The sequence below is a fragment of the Notamacropus eugenii genome, chromosome 1 (assembly GCF_028372415.1).
Source record: "Notamacropus eugenii isolate mMacEug1 chromosome 1, mMacEug1.pri_v2, whole genome shotgun sequence".
Lineage (NCBI taxonomy): Eukaryota > Metazoa > Chordata > Mammalia > Diprotodontia > Macropodidae > Notamacropus > Notamacropus eugenii.
The window spans coordinates 388227812-388253463 of NC_092872.1; the positions used below are offsets into that span (position 1 = coordinate 388227812).

General features: G+C 38.6%; 1 protein-coding gene across 9 annotated transcripts in view; it reads right to left on the bottom strand.

The window, feature by feature from the left end:
• EBF1 (EBF transcription factor 1) overlaps nucleotides 1–25652 on the bottom strand; it is a 449651-nt gene that overhangs the window by 363081 nt on the left and 60918 nt on the right. For 5 of the 9 annotated variants that reach the window (XM_072630860.1, XM_072630859.1, XM_072630858.1 and 2 more), the window contains exon 7: nucleotides 3195–3260. The exons of the other annotated variants lie outside the window; for them this stretch is intronic. In XM_072630860.1, the coding sequence (XP_072486961.1) occupies nucleotides 3195–3260 (66 nt within the window). The remainder of the gene's footprint in view (nucleotides 1–3194; nucleotides 3261–25652) is intronic. 9 annotated transcript variants of the gene reach the window in all.

Here is a 25652-nt window from a genome sequence, read left to right on the forward strand (position 1 = left end):
TTCCATTAAGCCAAAACCTACCTCCCTATAATATTGACCCCTTGGACTTGGTTCTGCCTTTTGGGCTGACACAGAATAAATAGAATCCTTTCTCTCCTTAAGCTTTTAAATTCCTGAAGACTATCATATGCTCTCTCCTCCTCCTTCCCTTTCCTCCACCTAAGCCTTCTCCTTTCCCTACTAAACATTCCCAGTTTTTTCAACCATTCTTCATATCCTGGAATGTCCAGATGCTTTACCATTCCATTTTGCCCTCTCTGGACACATTCCAATTTGTCAGTAATCCATTTAAGATATGGCCCTGAAACTTGAATTCAATACTTCAGATGTAGCTGGGCTGATACAAAATAAAGGAGATGATTCCCTTCCACATTCTAGACACTATAGACTTTTATTCATACATGCTGAGATTATATTACATATTTTTGTAGTCTTATCAAACCATTGATTATCACTTAATATACAGTCTTATAAAGCTTCTATTTTTTTAAAAAGTAAGTCACTGTCAAGCCATGTTTTTTTTACCATTTTGTATTTGTGCAGTTGACTTTTTAACCTAACTGCATGCCTTTACAAAGATCTACAGCTTCATCTTCTTATTTTGACCCATATATCCCAACTGCAGAAATCTCTTTTAAATCATGGTTCTTTATTCAATACATTAATTATACTCTCCAGCTTTGTGTTGTTCTCAAAATCCAATATGTACTTTCTCTGTTTCCATCCAAATCATTGATTAAAAATGTTGAACAGGACATGGTCTAGTACAGAGCCTTGCAACACGCCACTAGAGACCTTCTTCCAGTCTGATATATATCCATTAAACAGTATTCTGAGTAATTGTTGATTGATTAATGAGATGCTGAAACATTAATTCTTGGTTACTTTGCACTATACAAAGGTAATTTCAGTTCTTCTGAAGATAGAATTCTGCTAATTATCTTGAACAGAGACCTGCCTATCAACCAGACAACTACTTATTCATTCATGGGATGAGGAATTTTTTCATTGCTCTCAAACTTATCTCCTTGGCTTCACAGAAGAATGAAATATGTTTAAAACCTCAGAAAACACTTCTTTAAAAGTCTTACTAGTTTAGATCCTCTGGACAGAAAAGTCCAATGTGATTAAAAGTGTTTATTTGGAAAGTAAACTATTTACACTGATCTTGAAAAAGCCTTTTCACCCTGAAGAGTTGTATTTCTCTGCCTTGCCCTTTTGTCCTAGCAAAAATCATCTGGCTAACTTGAAGAATATGAAACTTCGTGATCTGAACTCCTCCTGAGATGCGCCAGAATCCCACAATGAATTCAAGATGGTACTATCAGGATTGCTACACCTTATTAATCTGTTACAATCACAACACAGGCTCCATAGGGAGACTATCGTAAGGAGAGAAGAAAAAAAACACAAGGCTGGACCTTGAAAGCAAAAATTGCCATGTGCCCAGTAATAGGATGATCTGTGTCACATGGCCCTCTAATTGAAAAAATATGCTGGAAACAATACCAAGTGGAGTGTAAGAAGTACTATTTATTTGAGTTGTTTAATAAGGAAAGCTTCACAGATCTACTCTTGTTTCCAAGGAGGAAAAATATACTTTAAAACTCAATTCATTTAAAATAGAGATAGATAATCCTTAAATAGCCCTCACAAACACGATAACAAATTGGGGGGTGGGGGGAGGAGGTGTGGAGGGACACTTTTAGTTGTTTGGATTTTTAAATCCAGGGGACATAGTTAAATTACTGCAGAAATGTTGCATCTGAGGGAATTTTCCCAGCCCCCTGACTTCATTTTGTGTCTCAAACAAAATGCTCCTTTTATGAAAAACCCAACTTAAATATTAATGCGTGTTTTCTTAAGGAAGTGGAAGGCGAATCAACTTCCTGGTACCCAGGGTATCTGATTTCTAAAATGGTCTGACACTGATTGTCACAACTTCGCCAGATGTGAGGGGTGAAGCTCTATAAAAACGGAAGCCCAGGCTTTGAGGCTTACTGCTGTGTCGGCCCCACAGTGCAGTGAGCTGCATCCTCTGATAGTATATTTTTGTTAGCTGACTGCCCGGAAGCCCTCGACTGCTCGAGTTAGTCTGTGATCCTGCAAGGGCCTTCCCAGCCCAAATGACAGCCCAGAAATCACAGTGCGTTTGTGTAGATGGCTTTTGGTGCTAATTTAAAAAAATATCCGAATCTCATCGCTGACATCGATTTATTAGATGCAGGGGAGTCAGGTGGGATATGGTTCCAGGGTTCAAAAATATGGGCCAACTTTTAAAAATGTATTTTTAGAAACTTTTAAAAATGTCTTTTGTTTACCCTTGCACACAAAGGAACAATGTCTTTTGTCACTAATTCCCCCTCCCCCGTTCAGTATTGGGTTTGTTTACTGACATTTTCAATACAGAGCTATGAGAAGAGTATTTCCTCATATTAAGTCCAAATGTCACAAAGAACAAAATTTGCTTTCTAAAGAAACCTGTCCATATAGATAAGATTTGCTTGGTTGAAAAGAAATCTAAATAAAAACAAATCTTGTTCTCCATGTGTACCATATATCCTGTTCATAGCTTTCATGGTTGGGATGCTCTTTTTTACCTAATTTTTAACTAGACCAACTAGAAGCTGATCGACCACTGCTGCCTGAGTCTCAGAAAGTGCTGATTGGCTCTTCAAAGGCCATCAATTTTCATGTGAGCTGATGTTGGGTCAGGCAGACCAGCCCAAGTGTATGGAACCGAAAGAGTTAAGCCAAATGAATAAATAAATTTAAAAGGTGCTCTTTCTGCAAGAAATCTGAATTACCGAATGGGGTCCAGAGATAACAAATAGGTTTGCAAATATCTTATCATCCATCCTGCTTCTATCTACTACTCTACCCCTACCCTGCCAGATACGATCAACACTTAAAGGCTTTCCACTTGACCCTCCACCTCCCATGCTGACCCCCAGCAGGCTCTCTCCAGGACTGCTCAGTTGTAAAGTAGTAGTTTATAGGGTGAGAGAGGAGAATCGGAGGCTTAGGGTTGTAGTTTTGTTTTAAGCAAACCTGACATAGGAAAATAACTGATTTACAAAGGGATTAATTTAAGGGATGACAACTTATTTTTTTTTTTTTTACAAAACACTTCACTCCAATAGTTCTCTAACTACTAAATGCAACCTGGATTTAAACATGATTACTCTACTTACACTAAACTTTCACATGGAACACATCCACTGGATAAATTCAGATGGAATAGAACGGGATATGACCTGCTGTAGGAAAAATAGGAAATATAAACAAACCCTGCTTGCTCTTTTACATGATTCTTCATCTAAACCCCTTAGTTTCCATAATGAATGAAAATCACCACTTCATCTTAAGGATTGGTACACAGGAAATATTGTGGTAGGGTGGTAAGTAATGGGAGTTCACATACCTAGGTGTTAGTCTCTTTTCTTTCATTGTCTTAAAGTATGGTTCTGAACAAATCTGGGCTTTAGTTCCTTCAGCAATAGAAACAGGTTGGTATTTCCAGTTGAAAAGTCCTAAAGCTAATACGTGGCAAAGCCAGAATTAGAACCTATATATCTTTGGAATCTCAGTCCAATATTTTTTCCATGACACTATTAGTCATGTTGTGACTCAAAAATTTCAAGTGTCCCTCTTCTCCTTCCCTGCTCACCTAAATTCAACTTTCAGCCCACAATGAGTACTCTTTTTTCTGAATTCCTATACAACAAAGGCATTTAATCCAATAATGTCTTCTACTGTCTTCTGTTTCACATGTTTATGGACAGATACCAGATCTTGGACACATCTTCTGTATCTCATCCCTGCCTACAACACTAAGTACGTAGCTAGCTGCTCAATAAGAATATGTTGAATAGAGATGAATTTGACTTAAAGTTATAGAAACAGGAATTATAGAAGCTGGGAATCAGGATGCCTACATGACATTGACAATTCTATCACTAATTCATTTTATGATTCAAGCTAGCCTGCCTCGTGTGATCCTGGGTAAGTCATTTAACTTCTCCAGGTCTCATTTTGTTCATCAATAAACTGAAAGAATTGGACTAGCTCTCTAAGATCCCTTCTTACCCACAATCTATGATTGTCTTAAAATTCTTAGACAAATCACTTAACCTCTGCAACTACAAAATGGAGAAAGAGAAAATGAACTACATGGTATCAAAATTCTTCCCCATTTCTAGTATTTGATGATTCTGTGAATTTCCAATTTTATGACCATTAATTTTTATTCGTTGGCTACATGACATAATGGATATAGAGCTGGCCTCTCAGACTGGAAAAACTAAGTTCAAGTCCTTCCTCCAACATCTATAGACTGTGTTACTGTGGACAAGACACTTAAGCTCGCAGGGCTCTAGTCCAGTGGTATTAAACTCAAAGAGAAATGGATCACTGCCTGTCACATATTGATTTAGAAGACCACAAATTAGCATTATCTTTGCTGTGTTGCATTTTTATTTACTTCCTTAAACATTTCCCAATTAGATTGTAACCTGTTTCAGGCTGTACGTGGGAGTTTTGTCTGGAGAAGTTTTATCACCTCTGCTCTGGTTAGTTCTCTAAGACTAAAGGTTGGAGAGAAGGTGCTGACCTGCATCAAGAGAGTGAGTTTCTTCATCTGGAAATTCTCCCAGGAGTGAGGAATCTGCAGCCTCAAGGCCATATGTGACCCTCTAGGTTCTCAAGTATGGCCCTCTGACTGAATCCAAACTTCACAGAACAAATTCCCTTAATAAAAAGATTTCTTCTGTAAAACTTGAACTCAGTTAAAAGGTCATACCCAAGGACCTAGAAGACCATATGCGGCCTCGAGGCCACAGGTTCTCCAACCCTACTCTGTATCAATGAAATCGCAAATCTAGCCCCTATGCCTAGCATAATACAGATATAAATAAACAGTATTATAAGCCCCTTCAAGGTCAGAGACTATATATTCCCCACGATGCCTACCACATTCCCCTATATATAGCAAGCCCTTATATAATGTCTGTTTGGTAATAACAAAGATGGTATTTTTTCTTCACCTCAGACAATGTTAAATGTAATGCTAATCGCTAAACATCTTAAATCAAAATGAAACCAAACCCGAAGTGAACTCTGACAACCCTTGAACTCATTGTCCCTTCTGAAGGTCCTAGATTCTATGAGCTCTGTGACCAAGAACATGGGATGAGTTGCCAACATTATCAGTTTGAGGTCAGACACAGGAAGCCTGTATTTATCTCTGCCAGCCAACCAAAACCAGAGTCCGAAGCAGGAGCCTCAAAGAGTAGCTCTAATCCTTGGAGCAGGGCTGACACACAGAAAATCACCCTTGCCTGTAGTGTTCAAACAGCAAGGCAAAGGAGGAACTGTGCTGGAGGGAATGGCAAATTGGGGGCCCTTTCCTCCAACAGATATCGTACTTACTCTCCCTCCTTGTCTTGCTTGCCCCTTCTCCCACCATATAAAATCAGGATATTGAATATACATTTGTCTGTGTACCTTTTCTACTAAAGTTGCCCACTCTAAAGTTAATGTTCTAATCTGTAGCTAATTTATGCCTTTTTGTGCATATTCTCAGCCATTGTCAGAGAGATGGCACTTTTGTAGGGCAGTAGATCCTTGAATTCACTTTTGTGCATATTCTCTCTGCCAGAAAAGATTGCAAACCTTCCAAACATTTTCATCTTGTGTAAATACTTGTTTGGCTTGGTAAAGTTTGAAAAAGCTATATTTAAGTATTGTTCTAACAGCTTTTACCAATCATGTTTCCAGGAAGCCTAGATTTACACACACACACACACACACACACACACACACACACACACACACACACACACGGGGCAATTCCTTGCTTATTGATTCAGGAAAGAAGGAAATTTGCCCAATGACAGAAACAATCATGTTTGCTTTGTCTTCCTAATAAAGGAAAGAAGACACAAGAGAGAAAAAAGCAAAGTAATAAAACATCTCACTATCCAAATAATTCACCAAGGAGAAATACAATCTCTAACAAGAAAAGAAGAAAGAAATGTAGACACCTCTCTTTCCTTTGCTTCCCACATCTAGTCAATCACCAAATTAATCTGCTTTTCTGTGCACAACATCTCTTAGATCCACAGTTCCCCTGTATCACCATTACCAAAGCCCCCAGTGACCCTGTGACCTCTTCCCTCCCAGGACTTCTCACCATCAGTCCCTACCCCGCCTTTTCTCCCTGCATGGGAGCTAAATGCTATTCCATTGCTCATCACCACTGCTCCTCATCTTAAAACCCTCCAATGTCTCCTATATTTAAACTAAGCACCTATGTGCTTCGTGGATTTTTTTTTAAACCAGATATCTCACTGGTTCTTCCAAATGAGTCTTTTAGACTCAGATGTAAACTTAGAGAAAGCATTCAACAATTAATAGCAAACACATCCAATTCTCCCACCTACTGATTATATGCCAAACATGTGAGTGTAAATCTTGTTAACTAAACGTGTACCATTTGTGTCTGACCCAAAAGGTTGTAAGCTTCCAGAGGCAGTCACCATAACTAATCTAAAAGCTATATTACCCAAAGGTTAGAGTATATTCCTCACAGTTTGCAAAAGCTCAATAAACGTTTGCAGATGGCAAACATTTAGGTCCATCCTTAACTCCCATGAACAAAGGAAGATTTGGTTAAATGTTTATTATTTGGGGTTCACCAGAACAACAACAAAAATTCACTCTCCCCTCACATACACACTTTGGTTTTTCAGAATTCCATGAGAAAATATTTTGTTAAGTCCATGCATAATTTATATTTCCTTGTTTTCTTCCATAAAAAGTATAAATCTTTGTATAATATCCTGCAACATTTAACAGGAGAGTATTTAAACTAAGAAATGTCTTGTGGATATAAATGTCATGCTCATATAAGTAAGTATGTCATGTTATATAACTAAATAATATCCCAGACTTCTTATGTGTATCTGGATAAGAGTATTGTAAATATAAATGAAAAAATAAGTAATAATTTATGAAAACTGATTTGCATTTCCAAATATAAAATGTGTAAAATCCAACTAATTAGCAAGAGTGAGGGCTGAGGTGTTTCTATAGCAACTATAAAAATGCTAAATTATTTTTTTCTCCAAAGTGTTTTATATGTGCCTCATTAATGTTTGCTTTTCCCATTTGTTTTGTGGATAATTCCAAAGTGAAAGGTTTCAAAGACTGCAAAAATTTTTGCTTTGCTGCAAAGTTCAAGACAAGGTTTATCCCTGAGACATATCATATGCCGACAAAGATCTACACAAAACTATATTTGGTAAAACATCTTTGGTGCCAACTCCATCCATCCTTTGTTCTTTGCTTCTTCCTAAATTCTCTTGAGTTCTCTACTGGCTCACAATTATGGTCATTGTTTCACTGATAAGCAGATGATAATAGTAATAAGAATAAATGACTTTTATATGAAACCTAGGATCAGAGATTGAGAGCTGGAAGACACCTTAAAAGTCATCAAACCTAACCCTCTCATTTCACAAAGGAGAAAATGAAATCTGTCTAGGAAGATAAAGTCACTTGCCCAAGGTCACATACAGGTAGCAAGCCTCAGAGATAGCATTGAGGCCAGATAATTTAACTCCACAGCCAATGCTCTTTCCACTGGGCTGCACTGTCTCTTTTACAAAGTGCTTCACATATTTCATATTATTTGATGCTCACAATAACCTTGTAAAATAAATAATGCAATGATCATCCCTATTTTTATAGAAAAGGGACTGAGAGAAGTTGAGTGACTTGCCCAGGGTCACACAGCTAGCAAGCATGTCTGTCGAGTCATAGGCAGGATGTGAACCCAGGTCCACTCAACTCAGCCCAGTATTCTATCCACCATATCACAAGTCAATTCCTCAGCTTACTCTCATCCCATTAAAACAAGTCAGTTCCTCGACTCTTTCCCAAACCACTAATTCTTTTAGAATGAGCAGGAAATTCCCATGGTATGATGACGAAGGGATAGTATTAACTGGTTGTGTAACATTGAACAATGACTTAAACTCTTGTCTTCAGTTTCTTCACATGTAACATGAAGGTGTTTGATCTGTAAGGTCCCTTCTAGCTCTCAAATTGTATGATTTTATTTAAGAGCTAAACAATACAAGTCATTCTAGATGGCTTCCAGCTGCATCACAAGGGAAGCCCATCTTTTCTCTCCCTGGCTTCCAAATTCTTCCTTAACCTAACCACTCTCTACCTATGCAGACAGACTCAGCTCTGTTGGAGATAGGCAAGCTTCTTTGGGCTTCACCCAAATACACCATGCTGACCCCTGCCTTTTCTCATGTCCTGATTTCTAGAATGTTTTCTCATCACTTTACCCAAATCCTCCTGTCTATCCTTCAAGATTTAATTTATGTCTTACCTACCTCCCAGGGTTATTGTGAGAATCACATGAGGTAATCTTTGTAAAAGTACTTAGCACAAAGCCTAATGCATAGGAGATGCTTAATGGATACTTGTTTCCTTCTCTCCCTCTTATCACAAAGCCCTCTTATAATTCCCCAACTCATATGAGTCCCTACATTTTCTGAACTCCACTTGCACTTCCAGATAGTACAATTTAGCACTGAATTTGTTCTCTAGTTTTGTTCTTTGTGTTTGTTTTTCACATTAACATTTCTCCGGATAGACTGTCAGTTGTCTCAGAGAAGAGACCTTAGATCATCTACTTTTGCTTCTCTCACAATGACTAACACATTTTAGGGGATGTAAGTAGTCGTAGATGCTCAATCAATATCTGTCAATTAAAGGTTGACCTATGCCTAAATCTGAAAAAGTGATCAGTGAGGCAAAACAAATCATTCCTTTAATATGATTATTTTAAAAAAGGAAATCTGTACATAGATATCTCACTGTTCTACACAATTATATGTATACATACACATGCTGTACCAACTTATGCAAATGATTAATAGTACAACATTATTAATGGGAGAGAATACTTATGACCCTTGAAATAATCAGCTGGTGATGCTAAGAAGCTGAGTCCCTATGTGTTGCAGTCTTCTCTCTTCTGAATTCCTGTCAATGCTTTTTTTTATTCAGTCCATTACATAGTCTCAATAACAATGCTAAATCACTTTGACTTTCTTTATTCAAGTTTTTCTTTGCAAGCTGCATACTTACTACATTGATCCTGACACCCTAATTTCCACTTATTACGAAAGACAACATAGTACGGTGGATAGAGGGCCCTTCTTAGCGTCAGGAAGACCCAGGGCCAAGTCCTTCCTGACTGTGCTGCTCTGGGCAAATCACCAAGGCTATCTGGCTCAGGCAACTTTATAAGACTACAAATTGAAGAAGTTATCAGATTTGCATGAGGAGAGTTTCCTCAGCAGGGTGCTGGGCTGGGGTGGGAGGGTCCCTTCACCCATAAAATCATAGATCTGTATCCCCACCACACCTTCCTCTTAAAAACAAACAAACCAACAAAAACATGCCATCCTCCTATGGTTTGATTCTGCTAGAGAATGAGCTGAAAAACCTTGAAATGAATTTTTACAAACTTTTACATTTGTAGGTAGCCTTTAAACATCGTGAAGAAAAATAGCACTCTTTAAAGAGAGAGAAAAAAGCATAATAACGTACTGTTCTTCTTTCTAACAACCAGAAAAAATTCCTTCCTTCCACCCTAGCACCAAATTAGACTCCCACTAACTGCTCCAAACTAGTTCTCTTGTCTGACTACATTGTTTTTGTTGGGAAAATGAATTCCCAGTATAGTTAATGTATGAACTCCCCATGATTACATCAAAACCAACCTGGAGTAAGCATTTGTGTGTACTGCATATGAAAAATAAATAAAAGCTTAAATAAGGGCTACCCAATTTGACTTAATTCAATTCAAAAAATATTTATTAAATAACTAATCCGTGCATGTTACTGCACTAGGGATACAGGAAGGAAGGCAGGTAAGAAGGAAATATACATTTATTAGGCATCTACCATGTGCCAGGCATTGTGCTAAGTGATTTAAAATATTAATTTTATTCTCACAACAAACTTGGGACAAAGATGCTATTATTATCCCCATTTCACAATTGAGGAAACTCAGGCAGACAGAGGTTAAGTGACTTGCCCAGAGATGCATTATCTAGTAAATATCTGAGCCTAGATTTGAACTCAGGTCTACCTGAATACATGCCCAGCAATCTATCCACTGTGCCATCTACCTGACTCTGAACAAAAATAAGACTGCTCCTGCCTTAAAAGAACTAACATTCTCCTGACAGTCTGCTCTCTTTACACTAGGGATAAAATATCTGTACATGTATATGGCATATATCTGGGTACATGTAGGGCAGTAGAAGACCTGAGCTCAAATTCTACCTCAGACATTTGGTAGCTATGGTACTATATAAATGTTAGTTTTCTTTTTAAATGGTGAGTAAACACAAGGTAATCTGTGGGAGTGAGGGTTCTAACAATTGAGAAGATCAGGGAAGGCTTTAGCCAGCTTCATTTATCTCCAAGCTGAATTTAATCAAGCACTAATTCCTGGCCTTTTTCCCGGGTGTTATTTATACCTCATATAAAGTGCACAGCATTAGGTCTAAATTATCAAGAACAAAAGAGAAATACTTAAAGTACTGTACTGTTGACAAAGATCATGCACAGACAACTCGCTGAGAAGCAGCCACTCATAATACTCTGTTTGCAATAGCTGTAATAATCTAATACCATTAGACTCAGACTCAACTTTAAATGGCCTTAATGGACCCAGTAGTGTTACTTTAGATCATATACCGATATTGGGGATGGCTTCTATGCTCATATTACTGCCGCTAATTGTAAAGTCTTTGCGTTAGATATACTTGAGTGTTGCAATAAGTGTCCGCAGTTAACTTCATAAGGACACATCTTTAAAAGGTGAATTTGTCACCAGGAACAAAAAAAAAAGGATAATGCATTTCATCCAGTTTCAATCCTGGGGATCCTGAAAAATTTGATTGCTATGCTCCTTTTGCAACAAGCACTGTTTCTTCAAAACTTGTTAGCAGCCATCTCCTCAAAGGATTTATTTTGATAGTTCATGAATGTGTTGTCACACAGCATAATTAAAGCTTACAGAACTATTATCAAAACACAGTGGAAATGTGCTCAGGGAGTCTGACTGTAACTCTGCCGCTCATCTCTGCCTGCTTCCCACAGGATACGAGCTGACTGACCAGCTGGCTTCTAAACTCTGACACGAGGCATATGGAGCAAAGTCAGGCCTCGGGGTAAAGTACTAGGGCAGGCTTCAGTAAGCAATCAATTACAAGAAACAGCGATCCCCCTCTTGGAGACTGTATATATTCCCACCATCACACACTGCTAGCCTGCCATTTTAACTATTTTGAATGCAATAAAACTTGTAGGGAGCCAAGTCATGTGAAACTCTCAAAGATATATGGTCAGGATTAACCATAAAAACACTAATTAAGGATGGGCTAAGGAATTAGAGGACAGGCAAAAGATTCCTTGCTCTGGTTGATATAGAAGGAGAAAGAAATTGACGAATTGGATGCCTTCTCTTGTGACTTGACTTTCCGTAGACAAGACATGAGAATAAGGAGGTCTGCTTTAAGCAATGGAATCTAGACATTTTAAATGACCCCCTCATGTAGCTGTGAAATTTAATTTTCTAATTTTTAAGGGAGGGTGGTGCCTAGGTATTAAGGCCAAATGGCCCTGAATTTGAACCTTGACTTCATAACTTCTCTATCTACTTGTATCTCTACATTGAGAAGTGGAAAAAAAAAAAAAGAGGCAGTTTACAATAAAAACTATGTTTCACTCTGAGAAAGTACAAGGGATCTTCAATCAAAGGCTCGATTTTTTCTTTAGTGTGCATGCGTGTATACATGCACACACATACACACACACACAATTCCACATTAAAAACACTAAGTTTGTGCAATTCATATTACATAAATAAGGTTTTGGTGATTTTTAAGTTCTTCTACCTCAGTGTTAGAAACTACTAGTCATCCTGCAGCCTATTTACCCAAAAAAAAAAAAGTGGTCTAAACTCCAGAAATGGAGTACTTTGGACCTTGGGTTATATGCATGCAATTAGAACTACAAATTGTATGTAATTTGTTACATATAGATGATAGAAAAGTTTGTTTAATTCAGTATGTTGCATTGCATTTTCCCTCTGAAAAACAAAAATTCTAACAGCTGGTTCCTATACCACCCACTCTGTTCAAATTTATAGTGAATGCCAGAACTATCATAAAAGAACAGTCCTAAACATATTGCTTACCATAAAATATTATCAAGTATGACAAAGATTCCACCGATAGGAAATCAATCCCTGTAAAAACATTTGGATCTTGTTGGCTAAAAAAAGCTATCCTGTTTGGAAGTTGGGGGGGAAGAGAGTGAAAGGGGAGGGGGTCATGGAAAGGGAGCATAGCATTACAGATGCCACATCCGGTATGGCAGTTAGTAGCCCTGTGAAGAGTTTCTCTGGAAACAGATTGTTTCTTTAGATTGTTACTGGGATTACTGAGTAAGAGATATTGATACTGGCTAAAATAGTGACTGAAGATCCCAAACCTAATTCTTCAAGTGAGGAAGTCGGAAATAAAATAGATCAAAGAAATCTCTGTGACTTCAGTCACATCAAATATCAAGGTTCTTAAACAGTTCAGGTTCCTCTGTAGATTCCCAGTAACTCCTCAAACCAACTGGGTTCCAGAGTTCTGAAACTATGATCTCACAGCTGAGAAGTCCACAAAGGCTATTTCTCATAGAGCTCTGATAGTATACCATGCCACTACATTCTCCAGATCCTATGGGCCAACCCTGGAAAGCCTCTTCATCTATGAAACTCATCACCTTAACTTTAAAGTTATCATTAAACAATAAAAACCAGAACAGTGGCTTCAAAATGACTAGCTGTTGCCCACTTCATATAGCTCTTTCTGTATTTCTCTTTATAAACAAACTTTTATACCTTGCAGTGGGGATTGGAAAACACAAAACATGAGGACATGAACCTAAATTCCCTTTGCAGGGCAGAGACCAAAGGGTACTAAAAGTTAAATCTCCCAGTTTGGAATTGGTTGTCTGTTGGACTGCCAGTATAGTGGCTTACCATTGGCCCTGCAGGATCTTTTCCCTGAATGAATTTGGGAAATTCTAGGTTTATTGTCACGCCAGGACTCAGAATGCCCAAGGAAACAAGCTGGTGATGTCTCATTAAGGAGTTTCTACAAATGTCCCCAGAGTGAATTATGATTTTAGTTTTTCCCTCGCTGTGTATACATGATGTGACATCCTTTATTTATTGAAGCTGATTTATCTATAGTGCTTTATTGTTGACCAGGTTTTACTTCTTCCTTAACCTTATTAACCCTTGCTGGTATTTGACAGCTTAACGCCCTCCATTACTCTCCAATGTTCACTCTGGGAACTGACATGGAACTAATAGCAGCCTTTTTATTTCCAATCTTTGAGGTCACATGAAGCTGCCCTTGTCTGAACCCTGCAAGATTTCCTATAGGTAGTTCTCTTTTCAGTGGATTTTCTACTTAATGTATCTCTACAGGTCTGTCTGGATGTTAAAAATGGAATGTGATTCCTGCTAACTTTAGTCACTGATAACATACACTTTTGAATATCTGGAGTAAGTTTTTTGCCTTTGGAGAAAGCTCTGAGCAATGCCATTTGAAACAACTTTGTGATTTTCTTTTTTAGGCATTTTGTCACTTTTTAAGTTACCCCCACAGATCTTTCATTTGGAAAGATCTTTGGTTGTCTCTGGCAAGTGGAACAATGAAAAGCGTTCCAAGCTTCTGCATGGGGTATGAGAGGAATGTGAAAGTGACCATGGTAGGTGCCTAGCTGAGGTGCCTAGCTCAGTTTTCAGCCTGGATTGATTAAATAGGAGAAATTCAGGGAGGTAATTTCAATGATGCCCGTCAGGCTGTATCTTACAACACTGTTGTTTATTATTTCATGCTGACTGTGCTCAGTCGGTGACATGCACTACCCTGAAAGGTCATGAAGTCAAATTCTATAGCCAGATTTAGCAAGTATTTTGGTGAGCAGACTCCTGTGTTAATAAAGACTAGTTGCCTATGGCGTATACTCAGGGAAGGAACACTCCAGGCTGAATACAAATATCCAGAAATCAGCAAGGTCGTCCTGTAAAGTGGCCAGGTCACTGCAGGAACATTTTGAAACAATTGGAGTATGGAGATGACATATAGACAAACCAATTGTCTGTACCCCAAAGAAATGAATTACAACTTTTTGACTAAAAAAGTGTACTTTTCCACCCAAAATTTGACTCTTTGAGGGTCCTAGGAAATACTGACCTTTCAAGCAGCAAGAGAACATGGACCAGGCGTTTCTATTTCATTCAATGCACTCTCTGCACTGTTGCTACTATTGTTACCATCTTAAAACCAGGGACCAAAATCTCCACTCAGAGCTCTGTGCCTACACACATTCTAGCCAGAAGACCAAACCTTTCCCTTGCCAAACTTAATGCAATCCTAGGTATTAAAAACCTACTGGATCAGCCTTGCAAATTTTCCAAAATCATTGGGCTGCCAAAATCCTATTTGACCTGAAAAATATGCATTGGTCATACTCACTTAACAAATGCCACTCCCTTTCTTTCCCAACCATTAAGACCTACTTTCTCTGCTCTTAACTCAAGTCATAAAACCAAGAAGAGGAGGGAGGCATCATCCTACAGCAAGCATACATTTCCAGGGGTGGGGTGCTATGAGGGGTGGGTCAGTCACAAAACAAAAGAGTAGCAGAAAAGAGAAACAAAATCTATTATATTTTGTCTGGGCCTGCTGCCTAATTTCCATTAGCTCCACCTAGTTAGCTTTATAACCCTGAGCATCTAACCTATTACTGCCCATTTTCATTGCTGCCACGGTTCCAATGTTAGAGTATACAGAGTATATCCAACGTTACACAGATTTAAGAATTAGAAGGGCTCTCAGATGCTTTCTGGTCCAATTCATATGCCTACAAAATGATCCAAAAGTGATCATTGTAGCTTCCATTGGAAGATCTCCAGTGAAGGGTGTCCTGCTACCCCATGAATCCATTTTACTTTGGGTCTTCTCTAATTACTGCTAAGGTTTTCCTTCACGTAAATCTGCCTCTCTTTAATTTCTACCCAACTCCTGAGGAGGCAGATTCTAGATATATGTTTTTCAAAGGCCATATAACTGAATTCTTTTACAAAAAGTAATTGATCTCTAGTTCTAAAGAGTTCATGGTCCCCAAATGCAATATAGGTTCTTGGGTGATTCCTTAACCTCATCAGGTTAATAGGATACTTTTTGTATATGTCTGGTTTACATTTCTCATTGGCCCATGTTTGCTACATATTTGGTTTCATTCTGGCTACAGACTAGACCAGAATGCTATAACAATGGCTATTGCCCACACATTACTCAGTTTCCCATCCATTCCAAGTTAATACACGGTTGAGAAAACGACAATCACCATTTGAGTTATGATCTCCAGAACTCTAACTTCCAAGAACATTATGAAGAGTTGGTGAAGAAAAGATTCAGACATGCTAGAGGTAGAATAGAAAACATATCAGGATAGCCCTATGCCCTTATTAAATGATTTTTTCAGGTCAAAACTCTTCCAGTTGTCAGCTGAACAAAAGTGCTGGCCATGGATTCACTTAAAAGAGCAACTGTATTCAGAGAAAAGGGTAAAATTTCATTTAATATATTACTAAGCCAAAATCTAAGTAGTGTAAGTGGAATGTTTTTGATATGACTTAACATGATGGAGAAGAAAGAATGACTTAGAATTATAATACCTGAGTCTAAATGCCGTCTCTGATGCTGTAAGATTTTGGTTATATCTCTTAAATTTTCTGTGCCTGCTTCCTCATCTAGATATCACTGCATTACACTCTCTAACTTTCAGTGTTGTGGTGAACATAGCACTTTTTAAACTGAAGGCATAATAGCATTGTGAGGAATTACACCTCTTTCTGTTGTGTAGTTTTCCTGGCAAAGATAATGGAGTGGTTTCCCATTCCCCATTTCCTTCTCCAGCTAATTTTACAGATGAGGAAACTGAGGTAAACAGGGTTAAGTGTCTTGCCCAGGGCCACATGACCAGTAAACATCTGAGGCTGGATGTGAACTCTTGAAGAAGAGTCTTCCTGACCCCAGGCCCAGTACTTTATCCACTGTAGCATCTAGCAGAGAATATTATCTTCTAAGTCACACTGAGATCTTGATGCGATAGGGGTCTATCTGAAAGCAGAAAGACTCTCAGCCTTTTCTTCTACTAGAGATAACCCAGTTATAATATGTAGACTCACATCAATTAATTTTCAACTTGATGAAAGCCTGTGCTAGTGGAACAATGCTACAAATACTGGAAGAAAGAGAGATAGTCCCATGGGGTAGAGGGTGGGAATGTGTTGAAACATACACACTCTGTGGGGACTGAGGATATAAATGTTAAATGGTTTTGACTAGGGTCTCCTAGTGTATCCTTACGTGTACAGAACTTAGTAAGACACATATCTAACCTCTAGAGAGCAATCCATTCTGGATGGAAATAACCCTTCTCCCTTGCCCCACGACTTTTTTGCCCAAACCATGCAGTTTAGCAAATCAAAATCCTAGCATTCTGACACTAAAGAACTCATCATTCCTAAGGTTTGTTTGTTAACTGTCCCAAATGTTTCCTGTGCCATAAAGTTAACCATGGGTTCTTTAACTGGAGAAGTTAAGGGTTGGGGTAGAGAAAGGGGAAGGGGAAAAGGGAGGATGCAGTCTGTGGCACAAACAGTCACAAGCATAACATCCACGGTTTAAAAATAAAACAACTTTGAAACCAAATCAAAAGGTTGCTAATACACATAAAGTACAAGTGATTTAGAGCCTTCCATTCTATACACAGTTCAGCAACGCATGGAATGTAAGAAGACATGGAGACCACAGCTCAGCAGTGATTCTGCCCTGCTGCTGGCAGTAACTGTGGTTTCCCACACAGGCCCTAAATCTGACCCTGCGATGAAACTTTTAAATTTTTAAAAATAGAACAGTTGGGAAATCTTGGGCACTTTTAGTTAAAATAAAAAGATCACCACCATCTCTTGGGAGTGCAACTTAAAACTTGATAAAACATCGCAATTTAGTGTTTGTCTACCCCTCTCCCTTTCCAAGATGTTTGGGCAGTAAACCATCATAATACAATGATTCTTGAACTTGGGTTCGAATCCCTTAAAGCTTGTTCAATCCTGGACAAATCACTTACCCTCTCTGAGTCTCAGTTTCCTTGTTTTTTTAATGAAGGGGTTGGACTAGATAACCTTTAAGGTCCCTTCCAGCTCTTAAGACTATGATGCTATGAATCATTATAAAATGTGATATACCAAGTAAACTCAAAGGAAATCACCATTTAAATTCTATGATGCTAGGGATACAGACCAAGAGGATGAGAGTTCAAATCCAGCCTCAGACACTTACTAGATGTATGAACTTGGGTGAGTCACTTAACCCTGATTGCCTCCCCACAAAAATAGTAATAAATAAAAATAAATTCTATGATACTCCAGGAAAAAAAAAAATTCCACCAAAACTAAACTTTAGTTTAGAGTTGAAGTTCAGCAGCCCCAAATTGGCCACTTGACATTATGGATTTGTAGTAAACCTCTTTTTTAAATCTTCTGAAGTAAAAGTTAATTTCTCTAGTCCACACAGCATAGTCATCCTGTGAAGAACTAAACAATGTTCAATCATCTATGACTTCCTGAATGGCACCTTACCTAGAGACAACTGGCTGAACTGGGGTTGTGAAGGGGAGAGCAGGATATAACCTTGTACCCAATTGAACTTGACCAATTTATGATCAGATCAGACTGAAATCACTTACCCCTCTTCCCCCATGAACTTTGATCAGCTTCTTAACTTATACACTCTTCTGATCTCACTGGATCTAAAACACAGGGCTAACTTAAAGCAAATTGATACAAGTTCTGAATGTCTTCAGCAGTCTTTTTTACCCATTTACTCTAATACCTAGCCCTTTGTCTTACAGCAAAGCCTAGGTTCAACTAAGGAAGATCCCTATGGAAATAAATATGATGCTTTGCCTCACTCCCCTCTTAATAATTTCCTTTTAAAGCTACTTACTAATATATTGTTTGGAATTATTATGGACTATATTACCACATTGGATTTCTTAAAAATGTTATTTGCACAATTAGATTTTGAAATGAGTCTATCCAGAGAATGCATTTCTTTCTATGCTTACAACCAAATTATCTCAAGCAGCTATCAAGAACTGATCGAATCATTGTGTTAACTGTGTTTTCCATCTAACAAAGTCCTTACAGACAAGGAAGTGGAAGAGAAGAGAAATTGTTTTAATGTGGCTTTAAAAAATAGCACTGTTATTTACTTAGCACTTTCCCTCACTCTACACACAAATATGCATAGCTTTACATATGTGTATGAACTAGCACCAACACAAGGAATGAACATTCTCAAGTCAAAACCCAACAAATCACTCTTATGTAAATCACAAAAACTGAGAGTGAGTCTTAAATCCATAAGTTAAGCCATATGTAACAAGGGAAGTTGGACACACCTGAACACACTTTAGGAAACTTTGCACATATGTACCCTGCTTTCTGACAGTCTTTTCCTCCCATTATGAAACACAGGAAAAGCAGCTTCTGATTGTAACACCCAGAGCACAGGTTTCTACTACTGCTAACCATGAGGCTAGATCCTGGATACAGACACACTCAATGATCAACAAACACAAGGTAGCACTGAACTCACATAAGCTTTTTCCTCTCCCTTTCATGGAAAAAAAAAAAGCTTCACATGGCTTCCTCTTCTTGACCTAAAACAAATTCCATTAAACTTCAAAAACAATGCTCTGAGATGTTGGAGGATGCAGTCAGGAAACTGAAGAAAGAATTTACACAAAAGTTAGGAAATAATTTTTGGAAGGAATGCTACAAGCAGCTGCAAGGTTGCATCTTGATGATGAGACCTCTCAGCAAATGGGTAAGTAATTAGATTTGGATGTCATGTTGTTGTGACTGGGATATATGGCATAGCAAAAGGGATTTATTGTTCAGCCACAGTTAAAGCAATATGCAAATGACATTGGTCAATAAATAATTAATGGTCACCCCAATGTTTACAAATTCATGAAGTGCCCTGCAGATTATATCCCATAATAATTTCAAGTTACATGAAATAATTTTCATTGGAATGACAGTGAGCTGTCCATGGTTGACTGATTTGTCTTTTTTTTCTTAAGATTAAAAGGTTATTTCCCCCTCTCTCACCCCTCTTCCCTCTGTTTTCTTTGGGAACATAATTACCATGGGGTGTTTGATATGATAGGATGATTTAAAGCTTTCAGAAGTCTTCCAAAAATACTGTAATAAAAATAGACTTGGATATAATCACCAATGATAATGTTGTTATTACAAGATTTGGTATATGTTAAGAAAACTTGCTTTATGACTCTATTTCACCATCATCCACAAAGTTCACCTGGGGTCATTTTGAAATTTGGCCTGATTCTCTGAAAATGGCAATGGCAGGGGTAAGGGTGGCGGGAAGGAAGCTCAGTCACGATTACATTGTGAATTTTCAGAATTTATTTTGGAAAATGTTCCAGTCATTATTTTGTTGTTTTTAAACTTGTTGCCATCAAAAGGCAGAAAGGGTTAACCTTGATTTCAAAAATCAAGAAACAAAGATACAGTGCTGTGGTGCAATAATCAGTCCCCATTTCAATGAATAAGTAATATTTCTCACAAGCTCAAGTTAGATAGTGGATTTATTTAACCTCTCAGGGTCAGGTAATAAATACTAAGTGAATTATTCAGCCCAATGGCTAATCAATACAATTCCGTGATATATTTTTTGTGTTTCATAAAAGGTTGTAGACTAAAGGCAGTGAGCAATTATGGAAATTGGGCCAGAGCGGCACTCAATTCCTCTCTTCCTTGAAACCCCAGCACTGCCACCTTGACAGCAAATCGATTAGTGCTCTAGTGAAGCAGCTCAGTGACCTCTGACCTGCTTCCAGCTCCGTCTGACAGCAAAGAGAGTATTTTATATTTATTTTATTGAATTAACTCCATCTTGCCTGTACCAGCGCTTTACACATATTAGAAGGAAAGCTACAAGCTGCTTCATTGTCATCCCTCTCCATTGGCCTTGCTAAGCAAGCCCCTCCCCCGACTGGTAGAGTTCTTTGTCCCGAGTTTCCTATTGCTTCTGGCCTCAATATTGGATTTCCAGTCCATCCTGGAGCTGGATACAAAGCCCCAGGTAACAAACATTAGGACATAAGTACATAGCCCTCGCTCCCTGTGACTCCTGCCTACCTCTTCCCCTCAGACCAGCACTCTCATCACAGCTTTTCAAAGTAAAAAAGAAACAATTCAAGAAAATTGAGCTCAAATGTATAAGGCAGATCATAGGAATTAATGACATTTTCCACTGGGAAATGAATAAGAAGGTATAGGTGCGCTCTGTTTCTCTTCTTAAATTATATCTATTTCTGTGTCAGTTCATTTTTCTGTTTAGTTCATTGTGGGAATTTAGTACTAATGCAAAGACCTGGAAATAACAGAGACTTGGAAGAAAATGGGGAATGGTTCTAAAAAAAAGAATTTCTGGGATTTTGAATCTTTATGTACAATTGGAAAGGTAGAATGGTAGCAGGCATGGGGAATCTGTGATCTCGAGGTCACATGTAACTCTTTAGGTCCTCAAGTGTGACCCTTTGAATCCAAACAAGTTCTGTGAAGTTTGGGTTCAGTCAAAGGGCTGCATCTGAGGACCTCGAGGACCACATTTGACCACGACGCCACAGGTTCCCCACCCCTGGATAGATAGAGCCATCCTCAGAACCAGGAAGGATTGAATTCAAGAGTTAACTCTGATGCATACTAGTGCTGTAACTCTGACCCTAAGTGCCAGAAAAGATCTGTCTGCATTGGTAGATGTTGTTCATTGTTTGGTCATTTCAGTCATGTCTGACTCTTTGTGACCCCATGGACCTTTCTCTGTACATAGGGTTTTCTTGTCAAAGATACTAGAGTGGTTTGCCATTTCTTTCTCCAGTGGCAAATAGATGTGGAGTGGCTTGCCCAAGATCACACAGCTAGGATGTTTCTGAGACTGAATTTGAACTCAGATCTTCCTGACTCCAAGCCCAACACTTTATCCACTTAGCCACCTAGCTGCCATTGGTAGATAGAATTTCCTCATCTAGAAGTTTCCTATATCAATTAAATCACAGGTTCATCACCTCCCTCTTTCAGTCCCTACTTTCTTTCTTATATAAAAAAAAACTGTTTCTTTATAACTTTTGTTCAGTTTCTCCTGCCACACATGGTATCAGTGGATTAAAAACTGGTAAGGTTACCTTTGCGATCAGTTAGTCCAAAACTGATATTGCAGATTAGAAAACTGAAGCCTAAAGGAGGAAGTGACTCATCCAAGGTCATACAAGTAGTAACTGGCTCATTTCCCACCATTCTGAAATTCCCCATCAGGAGTATAAAGATATTTTTAGCCCAATCCTCACAGCCATCACTGGGGAAATAGCTCTTCAGGAGGAGGAGCCAACCATCCCCACCAACTGCCAACTGATAACCACCCACATGGCAGGCAAGGTAGACTTCCAACCTGAAGCAACAAGGTACCCTCAGGGAGAGGGAGGAGAAACATGTCAATCCAGCACCACCTTGCCCACCATCACCCTTCAGAACCTAAATGAGGATATCCCAGGAGCCTGAGCTCTGGCGCCTTGGCAATAGCAAGACTTCCAGTGCCGGATCCTCAACATCCTCCTGAGAAGCAAACCCTGTGGAGAAACCACCTGGGCATTGCTCCTGCAGATGCTACAACTACTGAAGATCCAGGAAAGAAAGTTCTTGCCTACAAAGCCCTTGGCATTGTCAAATGGTTAAGAATTATAAAGTGACATAACTTTATTAGTGAAAATGATATTAAAGTAGAAGCATTAATATTTGCTTTGCTGCTGCACCCTAAGGACCAGGGCATTTTTCTGTCTAAGACCCTCCACATGCATTGTCTTCTCTCAGAATGAAAGCTTCTTGAGACTGCACATATTACATGCTTAATAGATGTTTCATTCATTCATTCATTGGATACAATCCATCACGTGGGGTGAGCATACAAGTCCCAGAGATACTAGACATTTCTATGTCTGAACTCTATCACTAGTCATGTGACACTGGGCAAGTCACTTAATCTATAAGCTTCAGTTTCCTTATCTATAAAATATCATGAAGATCAAATGAGACAATGGATATAAAAGGGCTTTGTAATTGTCAAGCATTAGTATTAATAACAACCAACATTTTATAGTTCTTTAAAGTTTGTAAACTACTTTACATTTACTGCTTCATTTGAGTCTCACAATAGCCTGTAAGGTAAATACTAGCTATTATTATCCCCATTTTACAGATATGAAAATGAAAGCTCAGAGATGTTACATGACTCATCCAGGGTCACAGAGCTAGGTCAGCATCAAAGCAAAATTTGAACTCAGGTCTTCCTGACTCACAAATGAAAGATATTTTCTATTATATGGAGTATGGTCTTCCAAAAAGTTTCAGTCTGATGTCCCATCATGACGCAGAGGTGACAGTGGGTTATCAAAGAGTATGTCATGGGAGAGTAAGCTCTGGCAGGTCCTGCCAAGCTGGAAAGACTTTTAAGTACAAATCCAGTGATGGAATTTATACCTGCCACCTGAGGTAAAGTATAATTAAGTTCCAAGAGGCTCATTATTAGGTTAACTGGAAGGTAACAAGTTTTTCAGCCACCACAACTCACTAAAACCAAGGAGTCTCAAGTTTCTCCTCACTCTAATCCATCCTTAATTTGGAGTCACTCAGGTGATTTTCCTGAAAAGGTCCAATCATGGCACACTCCTACTCAGTAAAGTCCAGTGGCTCCCTATGACCTCAATGATCAAATACAAAATGTTCTGTCCATAACCTTCCTAACCTAGCTTCCTCCTAGCTTTCCAGTCTTCTTAGAGCTCACTCCTCATCATATACTCTTTGGTCCAGTGACACTGGTCTCCTGACTCTTTCATGAATGGGACAAGATACACAATCTCTTGGTTCTGAGCATTTTTTCTGAATATCCCCTGTCTGGAGTGCTCTCTCTTCTCTGCTCAGACTACTGACCTCTCTGGCTTCCTTTAAGTCCCAACTAAAATCTCATCTTCTTACAGGAAGTCTCTCCCCAAACCTCTTAATCCCAGGGTTTTTCCACTGTTAATTATTGCCTATTTATCCTACAGACAGCTTGCTTCTCATATGTTTATTTACATGTTGTCTGCCCCACTAAATCATAAAGCTCCATGACAGTAGGGACGTCCTTTGCCTCATTTTGCCTCCTCAGAGCTTAGCACAGCGCCTGAAGTAGCAGGTGCTTAATAAATGTTTATTGATCAATTGATTGAACTACATCTGCATTGTTATTGGTTGCATTTGAATTCCCAGTATTTAGCATAGTGTCTGGTACACAGTAAGCATTTGAAAATCCTTGTTGACTTGACTGAATGAAGGGGATGAGTTCTCAGATTTAAAGCTGAAGTGTCTATGAATTAAGTGATCACTGTTATTATGATTTGGAAATTCTGAGATTTTGCAGTTCCTGAAATTCCATCATAGATCTCATCTCTTTGTTCCTCTCCCCAAAAATTCCTCTTTCAAAAGGCAAATACTCCTGGTAAGATGACACATTAACCTAATTCACATTTATCAAATCTATTTTCTTCTTGTCCAAAAGGCATAGAGTGAGGAGGGAAGGAGGTGGAGGGCTCACCTCTTGTTCAGAGGAGAGAACATGTTGATGTTTTGAGCTTTGGAAGAGGGTCAGTATGGGCAGAGAAAGAGGATGGAGAAATACAAATAAAAGGGCAAAAAAAGAGCGACATAGGAGCTTCCAAAGAAAAACTTGCTCCATATAATTTTACCTTCGGGCTGGCCCTGACTGCCAAATCACACTGCCTTTGATGAAAGCAGATCTCTAGTTCCTCTAGGCACCCTCAGCAGTGACAACCAGCATGTTCTACCTTCTCCCCATCTCTCTCATACCCCACCTGCCCAGATTAGGTTGCAAAAGCTGCTTTTGCCAAAGTACTAGACTAGGCTTATGGTCTTATGCCAGCACTTCAGGAAATTCTGGTTTCCAGGATCATTCCAGAAGGACTTTCCATAGTACTTAAAAAATATTGGGTGGTGAGATTTCAATTTTTCTTACTTTGCCTTAACCACACCCTCATCCCTCCTTCCTGCGGATGCTGTTCACTGTTACCCTGAGGGTTCTGTAACTCTGATTTCTTACCACATTAGCACTTTTCCCCTTACCAAGAAAAGGATTTTTTTTGTTTATTTGTTTGTTTTAGTTTGGATTTGGTATTTTTTTATTGCAAAGTGGGTTCATCTTTTTCCCTTTGAGACATACACACCTGATGTAAAAAGAAATCAAGAAGCTTTTGGAAATTAATATACAAGAAAGGCTCCACCCCCCCACCTTGTAGATTTGGCATTTATGGAACACACTATTCATGTGCTTTCAAAGTCAATTAAAATAACTTTCCTATTTAGGTATTTTTCTAATTATATGAACCAAGCAACAATATCCCTATTTTACCAAAAAGGGAAATCAAGGCACAATGGGTCAAAATAAAGTGTTTAAATTCTAGGCACCTGCTACTCCTCCTTATTGAAGAGTTAACATAGCACTCTTTGAAGTGTTCCCACTTAAAGGTAAGCACCTAAAATGGCTCTCCATGTTCTTTAAGCATCTTGAAAGAATAAATACATGCCTCACTACACACCTTGCTGCCAGTGAGAGCATTAGCCAATGAGTTGAATATAGTATCAGCCATTTTTTAGAGGAAGCAATGTGATGTAAGGAGAAAAGTGTTTCTACTCTGTTGCTGACTAGCTGTATGTACAATTTTAAATCACTTTACTGTTCTGGGCCTCAGTTTCTTCATCTGTGATATGAGGGGAGGGGAATAATACCAGATGTTCCTTAAGAGTTCTTTTTGCCCTAAGATCCTCTCCTCTATCCACCACCCAGTTCTAGGGCTAGCAATCTTTGAATGCTGGATCAAGACATTTCCCCAACACCTTCTTGACCATCTCAACTTCCCAATCTGTAAAATTAAGAAGTACAGTGAGAGAGATCTCTAAGGTCCCTTCCAACTCTAATATTATGATTCTATTATCCTAAGTACTTATCAGTTTCTTTATCTGAATATGTAACCCAGTAGATATAAGTTATCCAGGGATGTAGATCTCCTTCAGAAAGTTGGAAGTAAATGGCCGAGAGATATTTCTCTCCTTAGAGATTGAGAAAGTCTCTTTTACTACCCTCAAAATAAAGTCAACAATATCATTCACAACACAACCAATACCCAAACCACTCACACACTCATTCCATCCATATTCCATGTGTCTTTTTACAAAATGGCACATCATATTCTTAAGAGTGCCATGAAAAAAAGGATTTTATACCTTTGTATAACTCCATGCATTAAGCCATAAATTATTCTTTCCCTCTCTTCCACTTTCA